At 38.1% G+C, this 12,493-nt stretch overlaps 1 protein-coding gene across 1 annotated transcript in view; it reads left to right on the forward strand.

Moving 5' to 3' along the window:
- Positions 1-1,142: 1,142 nt before the first annotated feature.
- LOC106013357 (acetylcholine receptor subunit alpha) overlaps positions 1,143-12,493 on the forward strand; it is a 19,206-nt gene continuing 7,855 nt past the window's right edge. Inside the window, exons 1-4 of the mRNA XM_035972767.1 lie at positions 1,143-1,169; positions 2,545-2,745; positions 10,285-10,419; positions 11,192-11,322. Of these exons, the coding sequence (XP_035828660.1) occupies positions 1,143-1,169; positions 2,545-2,745; positions 10,285-10,419; positions 11,192-11,322 (494 nt within the window). The remainder of the gene's footprint in view (positions 1,170-2,544; positions 2,746-10,284; positions 10,420-11,191; positions 11,323-12,493) is intronic.

Genomic DNA, 12,493 nt, shown 5'->3' on the forward strand with positions numbered 1-12,493 from the left:
AAATCAATAATGATAATAATGATAATGAAAACAATAATAATATATGAACAAATACATATACGAGTGTATATTATATAAAATACATATATATCTATTTATATATATATATATATATATATATATATATATATATATATATATATATATATAATATTATATTAATATTAATATAAATTTGTATATAGTATATACAAGCTGCTGATTGCACGAATTCAAAGCCTAACCAACTGACAAGATCTTTCCTTCCCATAGCCTGGTACATAATCCGCTGTAGATTCTGTCTCAATACGAGAATAATAGGCACGTTTTTGGAATAGGAGCAGGTTTCATAATTACTTTTAGTTTTCGAATTATTTTGCGTTATATACCTGTCGTCTACAGATTGTAGATGGTCGGAGAGGGCTACTGATAGATCCTGCTTTTTTCCTGTTCCTCTGTTGTTTCTCTCTGCCTGCCTGTCTTTTTTTCACCTGCGCTAAATGGCCATTATTGTGTTGACGTGCTTCTCTTTACTCAAACAAATATAATACCTTTCTTTCCCTCTCTTGTTTCTGTCCTTATTTTCACCTGCACTAAATGACCATCAATGTACATCTCTTTGTTCAAACTAACAAATTACCTCTCTTTCCCTCTCTTGTTTCAGTCTGTCTGTCTTATTTTCTCAGCACTAAATGGCCATTATTGTATCAATGTCATTCTCTCCCGTTCACACAAACAAATTACGTACTTTTCTTTCCGTCTCTTGTTTCTGTCCTATTTTTCCCCAACACTGAAGGACCACTATTGTGTTGATGTTCTCCTCTTTACCCAAACAAACAAATTACGTACTTTTCTTTCCCTCTGTTGTTTCTGCCTGACTGTCTCATTTTTCCCCAGCACTAAATGGCCATTATTGTGTTGATGTTCTCCTCTTTACCCAAACAAACAAATTACGTATCTTTCCCTCTGTTGTTTCTGCCTGTCTGTCTCATTTTTCCCTTGCACTAAATGGCCATTATTGCAACGAAGTACTTCTCTTTGTTCCAACAAACGCCTACAGATCGTGCTCAAGCTCCGTAGACGGCCAATGTTCCTGTTCATGAACACTATACTACCCATCATGGTCCTTTCCCTTCTCAACATCATGGTCTTTCTCATACCACATGATTCAGGAGAAAAACTTAGTTTTGGTAAGCACTTTTGACTGTTAAGTATGGTTACACAGTAGTGCGAGGCAGATAGCATTTCCATTTTTGCGTAGCAATTATTAGATAATTCATCCCGGACGCGTTTCTGCATCACCGCCCACTGAGTTGATTGCATTGTTTTTAGATCTCCAAGATCGTCGAAAGTGGGTAGCGTGGAACATAAACGCTATCTTTTTTCATAATGAATATAAGATCTTCACATTAAAACAAAAATCACACGTTGAGGTCTAGGCATCGGCAGGCCAAGCACGGAGAGCAAGGGCGTGGACTCCTTAACATCCAATCAATCACTGGAGCACAGCTGTTCAAAAGTTAGATAACTACTCGTTTAGTTTAAATGGTCACTGGCTCGATCCATAGCGTTGCTTGAGAACTGAAGGAATTTGTCATAAAATTAAGTCACTCTTTTCTATTCAAATTTAGGTAACTTCTCTTTCAGATATGGTTATTGGATCATTCTATGGTGCTTGAGAACTGAAGCATTGCGTCAAAAATCGATTTATTCTTTTTCATTCAAAAGTTAGATAACTCCTCTTTCAAATGGTCACATGACCATTCTATAACGATGCTTGAGAACTGAATGAATAGGTCATGAAATCTATTCACTCTTTTCTAAACAAAATTTAGACAACTTTTCTTTCAAATGGTTACTGGCTCAATCCATTTCGGTGCTTGAGAATTGAAGCATTGCCTCATAAAATCTATTCATTTTTTAAAATTCAAAATTTAGATAACTTCATTTTGAAATAGTCATTGGTTTATTCCATAATGATGCTTGAGAACTGAAGGAAAGGGTCAATAAAATAATGGAAGAGGCTAGCCGTACTTAATGACGACTAGACTGGTTGGCTAGCTGTAAGTTAGACTGGTTGGCTAAGTACTGCTGGACAGCTGGGCTAGCCGTACTTATTCTTAATATGATGGCTAGACTGACCATACAAAAAATAGGCCTACTGAAATGTAAATATATTTTATTTTTTTTTGCAGTACCTAAAGTATTTGTATTTGAGACGAAACCAGGTGCCTTAATGACAGTGCATGTATTTTAAACCTCCTGTTTTCTAATGTTAATAGGACCTAAGATAAGTATGGCTAGACTGTCATGCTAGCCGTACTTACTATTGATGGCTGAATTCTAAATACAATTTTTAGTTTACAATGCCTAAAGTATTTGTATTTGAGACAAAACCAAAAGGTGCCTTACTGACTTGCATGTATTTGAACCTGAATAATCACTAGACCTAGATCTAATGCGACCTGTGTACTTAACAGGTTTGAGTCGATAGGGCCAAACCTAGATCTAAGTACGGCTAGCCACTTCGTAAAATAATGTCATACTAATTGACTCCCCCTGTAGGCTATCATTCACGTTGTGTTCCCCCCAGGCATCACCGTGCTCCTGGCCCTGACGTTGTGTCTAAGCATCACTAGCACAATGCTGCCTCGGTCTGCCACAGACATGGCTCTCCTTCTCATCTACGTCTCCATCCTCCTCGTCATCTCTCTCCTCACCGTCGTCGTCACTGTCATTGTCTCCTTCTTCCACTATAAAGAAGAGGTAAGTTTGCATAACGGGAAGTGTTTGTTACATGTACATGTCACTGTACCTTTTTATTGTTAACTTGGTTTTTCTTTCTGTGTACCAGACTGTCGAGTTGTGTGTAGTTTTTATGTTTTTTAAAATTAAAAAGTAACATTATTGCTCTGTTTGTTTTGCTTTGTTGTTGTTGTTTTTTATAGTAGAGGGTTTTACGGCGCTTGCAATTGCATAAGGTCATATGAGCGCTCTTAGTTGGGGTTTTTTTGTTGTTGTTTCCTCTCAACTGAGTATTTGTTTGCCGTTCCTCTTTTATTGCCTTGTAGATTGAGCATTCCTTCGAAATGACAATAGGCAATACCAATGCATTCTAATGCTATGTTATATTTGTCTGTAATAGTGAAGTGTTACGTCCATATCGACACTATTTAGGTCAATAAGGAGGGGAGTTGCTTCGACCCTGCCTGTCAGGGCCAACACGGGCTGAGGGGGAGGCAAGGTCCAATATGATATATGTGACTCGTGCTGACAAAATGAGTTACTTCTCGGATTCAGGCCGTTAAATGAATACATACATCACACATATGGTATGGATGAAGTTGTTACAATTTATAAGCTTAAAATAAAAGGTATGTAATACTTAACGAATATGGCATCGATAAAAAATCTTAAAAATTTGACCCTTGTGTCAATTTTTGGGCAATGTCTCCATTTGTGGATGTCGAGAAGTAACTCGTTTTGTCAGCTCGCCTCACATATCGAGATACTAGATAAAATTGAGCTCAATCCGTCTGTGTAGAATTGTAAAGTTCCCAAATGTTCCATTTCAGTCGCTCATATAATAGAACAGATGGAATACGTTCTCTATTTCTCCATGACATTTTCGTTAAACATACCGAGGCAATGGTCTGGATAAAAGGTAGGACACAGAGCTAAAGAGAAAAATGCAACGAAGTATAATGGTCATTTTCACTTCTAATTTCTGTTTTGTCGAACCTTTATAAAAACGACAGCCCATTATTGAAGAGACAGGTGGTCATCTTAGACAGGTGGTTCTCTTGGACAATGTCATTCTAATACGGAAATGACACAAGGCGGGGGGGGGGGGGGGGTAGGAAGTGTTAGTTTTTACAGTTTATCATCATTATTATTATTGCTATTATTATTCATTTTATTTTTTATCATTATTATGGTTGCTATTATTATTATCATTATCCTTTTCACAGAGGAAGGCCGTCAGTACTCAAGAAGAAACAGTGAGGCCTGTGGGATCGTTCCAGAGCGGGTCTGCCAAATCGACAGTGTCATCCGAGAAGCAAAAGAAAAGTGTCTATCCTGCACTAAAGCTACCAACAGACAGGGACGCAATTCCAGATGATAACGATTCCCCTAAGCATTGCCACGGCTGGTCCTACAAACGGATAGCGAGATGGATAAATAACGTCTCCTGTGCTATCTTTCTCTTTGCCTGGTGTTCTGTCACTGTAATATTTTTCATCTTGCTTACTAGAAGTGTCCACACTTGATAATATGATAGAAGTAGAAGATGGCATCGACAACTGCTGCTATCGTTTTCTCTCTCTCTCTCTTGCCCGTTTTAACTCCCAATGGAGCACAGGCCATCAACAGCATTACTCAAGCGAAGCCTGTCTTGAGCATCCTTTTCTATTTGTTTCCATGATGTCCCCCCTTTTTTCAATTTTCGCTTGTACCGCTCGCCTCCATGTCATCTTTGGTCTTCCCTTCTTACGTTTTCCTTGTGGGTTCCACGTTAAACCCTGCCTGGTGATGCTTGTCGGGGGTCTCCTCAGGGTGTGTCCAATCCATTTCCATTTCTTCACCTGTATGTCTTCCTATTTTGGCCTTTGGCTTGTTCTTTCCTACAGTTGAGCATTAGTGACTCGATCGTACCACTTGATCCCCACTATCCTTCGTTTTACTTTTAGCAAAAGCTGAGAACTCAAGCATTTTGTTTGTTTGTTTGTTTTATTTGTTTTTGTCTTTGTTTTGCCGCAAACTCAAGTTTTGTTTGTTCGTTTCATTTGTTTTGTGATGTAATTGTTTTTGTTTTCGTTTCTTAGGCCTGCATTGTCGTTTGAAATGTTATATCGATCCCTTAGAATGGCTGGCGTCTCTCGTAAACCGTTGCAGCACCTGTGTTACACAAAGCACTTTATGACACAGATGCCGTGCACACTGTGTCCAAAGCTCGAGACTATCTGACCTGATTTTTTTTTCAGTTTTACGAAGACGTAAAACTATTTTATAGACAAGACTGTGAATTTGTTATGCTCAAGAAAAAACTTACAACTTCACAAGGATCGATGTTTCGTGGCCAGGTTGTTGGTTGTATATATAAAACTGCATACTTTTTTCGTGCTTTTTTTCGTGTAACTATCGTTTGTCTTGGTGTGATTTCATCTTGCTTAGTGACAGTTTGGGACACCTAAGGTGTAGCAATTTTTTGTGATACCTATTATTTCCTAGGTCGTTTGCCTTAAATTTATACGTGGAAAATGTTCTTTGTTTGACTCTGAAGTCATATCTTCAGCATATATCGGGTTTCCAATAAATAGGTGAAGGATTTTAAATGTGGTAAGGAATGACATTGCCATAGTTCTTGTAATCGAATAAACGTTTACTCTTCATAAAACTAAAGTTTCAGTCTTTGAGGAGGAAGGATTCTTTGACTCTACCGACACAGTCTTTGAAGGATACCTCCGTTTCAGCAGACAAATAAACATATTACATTATCCAAAAGCATATTATTCATTACATGAGAACGAAACCAAATTGGTCTTTGCCGGTTATACCAAAAAACCTCTCAATGTCTCCAACAGATTGATGTTTTAACTACTTTTCTTGGATACGCCATAATGCAGGGTTTAGATGAAGCAAAATCTTATGAGTAACAACAGCCCAGAGATTTCGAGAGACATATTTTCATCAAAAGCCTCTCTAAAAACAAAACCGAATGATTATTTATTTGTGCTCCAATTAGCTATGTTCTGATATTGTTAAAGCCTCTTTCTCCCCAGTCTTTCATTTCATTCGTTCTATATGTTTATGCATCTTGTATATGTGGTATATTTACAGGGATTTTGCTTATGCTTCATTTTTCAAGTGCACTGTAACCATAGCCACCCCTGCCACAACCCCCCTAAACTATCCCTAGCGCAATGCACTTGCAATAACAGTATTATAATTACACTACCACCTCAATGCATTTCATGTTGGTTTTTTTTGCATTGCTACATATGATAAATGTTATTATATTCTATTAAAATATACTGATTGGTTCAAGACACTCTATAATTTTCTGCTCTCGATTTTAATATGCGTTTGAAACTTAACAGAAAACCAGTAGGCTGCTTCAAACTTTTCAGGGCTATACCATTCGAAAGATTCACGGGGAAAAAAACTGTACTGGATCGCTCAAACACTAGTACAGATGGGAAAACTGATAAAAGATGCAATATATAACTGGTACCAATGCGAAAACATGAAATAATGATATGCATTGTGCTTTTTTCAGGGTGGGGTATAACACAATGGGCAGTGCGTATTAAAATCATACGCATGCTTGATGGTTTGACTTAAATGACTACAGCGTTTTGTTCTTCAATCGCAAATAAAAAATCATCCTGATGCAAAATACGATATAGAAGTGAGGTAAGGTATAATACAATGAAGCTGTCCTGAATATCCAGACTGAAATATGCAATAGGCTGAAAAAATATATAATAAAAATAACTTACATTCTTGCACTTTTTGCAATATTCACTTTTTTTTCCTATCATGACTGGAGTGGAATAAACTATCTATTACTCTAAAAGCATTCTATTGTCCTTTGTTGTTTTTCTAATATCTAGTAATGAAGATAGAAGGGACAACACAGTATAGCAAGATGTTTGCAAATTGGTTATCATTAAATTATTTAGCTTATAAGCAGTAGAATTATTTCAGCCTCTATTCAGGCTTCTCAACATGGAATAGAGGGCCGTTTTAAAAGCTCTTAATGGATCATTTATCTACAGTAGACAAAGGGAAAGGCTTCCATTCTTGCCTCAATCGATTTACAACCTACATTAATTTGACACTTTGGGGAAATCAATACTGGTCGAGAGGTTAAGGCAAGAAGTGGGCTAGTCAAGGACTATTCTTTCATTTTTCATATCATATGACTCAAGAAGCCTCATTTAGTCAGTACTTGTTTGTGTTGTTTTGTCTCCGACTAAGTAGTGTAGTCTCTAGATTTTGGCGCATCTCAAGGACCTTTTTGAGACCAAACTCAAATAGTCTCTTTACTCTCTCCCTTCTTTCTAACATGGGAGTACACAGTTTATATATTTGCTACACGGATAACTATAATTATGTCTAATTATTTGTATCCGCAACTCCATGTTTAATAGGCCTCGAAAGGAATAATGGGGGCAAAAGATTGGGGATTAGACTCTGACTACCGTGTGTCATAAAATGTTTAACCTGTTTGTCAGCCCGCTACCTACTACCCACTTACGAAGACACCAACATGCCTCTATACTGTCTATCAACTTAGGTCGTCCCCCCCCCCCCCCCCCCCCCCCCTTCTCTTGTCTTGGCCCAACAGAATAGGTTAACGCTAACAAAGCCACCAAAGACGAGTCTGTGCTCACGTTTTCGAAACATTTCGGTGATGTTAAAGATTGTTCCGGTGAGGAACAGGATAAAGGGTGCCCACGTCCCTCGTGACTCATTGGAGCAGAGGACGATATGACTAGCATAAATATCCCAAACACCCAGCTGACAGTGTAGGGACGCATGTCTGCTCAATAGTTAATTGCATAATAAACACCATCTCATAACACCAGCCACCGCCACCATCATATTTAAAGTCATCTTTGCTCTCAACTCCTTGACATACGTCTGTCTTCCTTGAATCTCTATTTAATAACAGTTCTGTCGTCATCTATGTCAGTACATGGTGATCTCTAAAGCCTGGATTGTAATTGCTAATGTTATCAACATTCTCATTGCGCGTTTTTAAATATGTATGGCAATTTAACACTTAACGAAAAGTGATGGACGTTGGAAATTTCACTTGGAAAGTAAAACATGATTACAGTTTTAACAAATCGTCACAAATTAGGCTAACATGATACAATAATTATGTATGTAATACTTAACACTGTCATGCGAACCTTTTTCTTCTTATCGTATGTCGATAATTTGGTTTTAAAAAATGGACAGGGAACAACAAAAAAAGAACAGAAAAAAACACCGACTACTGTATAAATCGGTACTACCTCTTGTAACAATATCAATCAACCTTTCTCCAAAATGGAGCAAAGCGCAGCACTTGAGAGAACCTGGGCCTGTCAGACGTTGTAAGCACTTTATAAACAGCTAGAGAAACTACAAGTTCTTAAACTGTTTACTTACGTACTTACTTACTTGCTTACCTACTTACCTACTTACCTACTTACTTCCTTACTTACTTACTTACTTACTTTCAGTATATCGAAGGGCTTCATTCAACTTTAAACCTGCACATTCAGTTATGATGTCTTCCCATCTCTTTTTTTCTGTCGAATTTCCTTATTCCACTGTTTGCGAGAACTGAGTTGTACAGTACTCATTACTGACACATAGTATGCCCACACTGTATTAAAAGCTCGAGATAATCAGATCAATTTTTTTTAATTTGACACTTAGCGAATAAGGTGTAAAGATATGTTTGCTGAACCCCCCCCCCTCTCTCTCTCTCTCTCTCTCTCTCTCTCTCTCTCTCTCTCTCTCTCTCTCTCGCACACACACACACACACACACACACACACACACACACACACACACACACACACACACACACACATGCACACACATACTCTCTCTCCCACCCCTCGCTCTCTCTCTCTCTCTCGTTCTCTTTCTCTCTCTATCTTTCTTTCGCCCTCTACACCTCTTTCCCCTTCTCTATCTTTAGTTTCTCTATCTATCTATCTATCTACCTATCTATCTATCTATCTATCTATCTATCTATCTATCTATCTATCTATCTATCTATCTATCTATCTATCTATCGATCTATCTATCTATCGATCTATCTATCGATCTATCTATCAATCTATGTCTCTCTCGCACCCACCCATCCAGTCTCTCTCTCTCTCTCTCTCTCTCTCTCTCTCTCTCTCTCTCTCTCTCTCTCTCTCTCTCTCTCTCTCCACCTCCTAATGTTGCCTAATGCTGGAGTCAAAACACAAAAGCAGTGCAATAAAAGTTTTTGAGCACCCCTCCATTTGGTATGTACACAACTATGTGGTGAGTGGACTCCCACAGAGCTACTCAAATGTGTCGGTACACTAATAGTTAGAAACGGTACAAAGTTTCATTATACTTTCTGCCAAAGACCACATACTTTACAAAAAGGCAAGTCAACAAAGCGCTCTAAGGCCATTATAGGAAACTGATTCCATGAAACCACAGTTCAACGAGAAGTTACATAATATTAAATGACGCTTGTGTTTCCGTGGTGGATACCTCCAAAATGGGAGAGGAGAGAGGAGGGGTAGAGAGAGTAGAGAGCTACAGAAAGAGACAGAGTGGGAAAGTGAGAGAGAGACACATGGGGAGAGAGAGAGAGAGAGAGAGAGAGAGAGAGAGAGAGAGAGATATATATATATATATATATATATATATATATATATAGAGAGAGAGAGAGAGAGAGAGAGAGAGAGAGAGAGAGAGAGAGAGAGAGAGAGAACGAAAGAGCGTCTAGGAATTGAATCCGGTCAACCTGTTCAGGCCATTCCAGAAACTGGTTGGGTTCAAACGGGTCATAGTCCGTACTAGAAGAGGCAGGGAATCTGTGGAGTCAAATCTATAAAAGAATGTTTTCTTTAGATGAAGTTTGTATTTCTGTGCCTTAGTCAAATTTTTGTTCATTATGAAGAAAAGTATACCGATATTATATCTCTTCTTCCTATCTGCCTCAGCGCAGACATACGAACAAACCAAAGCACTTTACGACGACAAACTTAGCCCAAGTGTTTATAACCCAGACGTGAGTACCTACCACTGTTAATATTATTACTCTGCCTTGTCATTAATACAATAAATACTAATACTAATAATCAAAAATAGTATTTTTCAACAGGCTCCAAACCGGGACAATACACCTCTAGACCCGTTACAATACCGTTATCTTGACACAACATATTTGTCGTGTATAACATACAAACATACGATCTTTTAATTAACGCTAACAAATAATAAGCAGAGATTGTATCTGTACTGTCACAACACATTCAAATGCCATCTTCACATCACACTGTGAACATAAAAGTATTATGAATAAGAAGGGCTCTCTATAAAAATAAAAAAAAAATATATATATAGTCTGATGTATTATGCGTTTAGCTGAATTTATAATCGTTAGATTCCTCGTCTTGTGTTCATTTAGCTTTTTTTTCTTCAGCAAGCTTTTTTATGTCAGAGCCAGATCTTCTTTAGCGAATGCTCTCTTCTCTCTTTGTTGATAGTTCATCATGGTCACTTTTTTTGCATTGTGTTTTACGGTTTCAGGTGAGACCTACTGACGACCAGGCTAGTGTACTGAAGGTGCAAGTTTACTTTACTTTGATGTACATTGTTGGTCTTGATGACGTCACTGCAACATTCACCTGTAACGGTTTTCTCAGACTGAGCTGGTTTGATCAGGTATAGTAAAATAACTTTACATGTTGCCAGACATTGTTCATATGCTTGTTTATTTGCTTTGATATATATTTATATAATTGCAGTTTCTTAATTTGTGGGATTGGTTGCATGTGTTCAGGAAACATTTTGTCGAAATTCATATTCTAAATGTTGAAGTATAGAAAGCCTTGTGCGAATTCTAAAATATTATTTAACTTAAATGTTTTGTTAGTTTTGTTTGTTTTTTCTTTATTCATGCTTTTTCCTTTGTTTTCCTTCTTGGAAAGGGGGGGGGGGTGAGAGTTGGAGAGAGAAATGGGGGAGGAAGGCTGGGGGGGGTTCTTAATGCTTTTGTTCCAGTTTTTTTCCTTTGTTTTTAAAATGTGCGCGTGTGTGGGAGGGGGTTGGGGTCATAGACGTTACAATTTTGATTCCCACCTCTTCAGTTTCTCTTCAGAGTTGGCCAGGCCACATTAAACCTATTCCTTACAAGTCATACAATTGTCTTGTTTTTGGTTGATTCGTTGCAAACTTGCAGAAATCGAGGATCCACGATGTTAGTCCTTGTTTTTTTATTAGTATTAAAATTTTCATCTAACTCTTTCAATCAAATGGGTATAGATAGATAGATAGATAGATAGATAGATAGATAGATAGATAGATAGATAGATAGATAGATAGATAGATAGATAGATAGATAGATAGATAGATAGATAGATAGATGTGAGTTTTTATGAATGTGTTGGCATTCAGTTGTTTGTTTTCTTAATTGTTTGTTTGTTTTCCTCCAAAGCGTCTAACTTGGAACGAAAGCGAATACGGCGGTGTTACAGTTATTCACCCGAAGCCTCAACAAATCTGGAGACCTCGGGTTATGCTTCTAAACACGGTTGGAGAAAGAGACATCTTTAAGGATGATTTTGTGTGAGATTTTCATTTGTTTTGTGTTATGCTTAAGGTTCTGTTTAGGGAAAGGTGGTGGGGGTTGAGATAGGAGCATATGTAGAGAAATAAAGAGAGAGAGAGAGAGAGAGAGAGAGAGAGAGAGAGAGAGAGAGAGAGAGAAAATGAGAGACATACCACAGCACAAAGTGTTTGTTTAAGTAAGATTTTACGGCGCCACAAGTGCATAAGGCAATAGAGCGCCAAGGGGTTGAAGACAACAGAGAAGTCCATACGGAAAATCAGGCTTACTTTGCTCACTTCTCTAGCCTCTACAGCACAAAGTCTGCTTTGACTATGAAGGCACCCCGGAAATAGCAGATCACAAGATAGTGACAAACAAGTAGAAGAGGTAGAGAAAAAAAATGACGATAGTAAGGATGGGGAAAGAAAAAGCAGCAATTCCCCCTATGTTGTTCCAGCACAGCATTAGCATAACATTGATAAATCAGCCCATTTACAATTCTACTGTGCTTAAGAACATGTTAATATCTCCCCTTTTGGGAATGGCCTAAAGACACTTCAGTCAGTAGCACTGCACTGGGTGGGTAGGGGTTGGAGGGGGGCGTAACACAATACCAGACCGTGGTACCATGCCACAGTAATTACTAATAATGTTATGCCATAGTACATTGCAATACCAACACTTCCATTCCATTGTACTATACTACAGCGCTATGCCATACCATAGAACAATACTGTACACACCATATCATAATGCTGTGTTACCATAGCACCCTCAATGTGGCCATCCACAGGGCAGTATATCGGAACAGCGTAGTTTTCAAATTTATTGTACTGAGAACAATAGGGAAGGTATATTGGAACGGCGTATGTATCGCCGACAGCAGTTCAGGGAGGATTACTTTAGGAATGAGAAAGATAAACCCGATTATTGCAGATAAATTTGTCCTTGTTTGTAGCGGGTTATCAACTCGAATCTTTTTTTTTTCATCTTTCCTGTCAGCTTTGCGCTTTCTGTTCGTTGTCATTTTCATCTTGAGGATGATTCACGTGACTTTACGGACACTTGTACACAACACGGGACACATTATAGTAAGTACTGGTAAAGTGCGGGACTTCTTACTGCTGTCTTTCAGCCACACCCCTGATCTTCAGGTAGGAAAGATCTACACCTAGCCTTCTCGGACAA

This window comes from Aplysia californica, unplaced genomic scaffold (genome assembly GCF_000002075.1).
Source record: "Aplysia californica isolate F4 #8 unplaced genomic scaffold, AplCal3.0 scaffold00024, whole genome shotgun sequence".
Classification (NCBI taxonomy): domain Eukaryota; kingdom Metazoa; phylum Mollusca; class Gastropoda; order Aplysiida; family Aplysiidae; genus Aplysia; species Aplysia californica.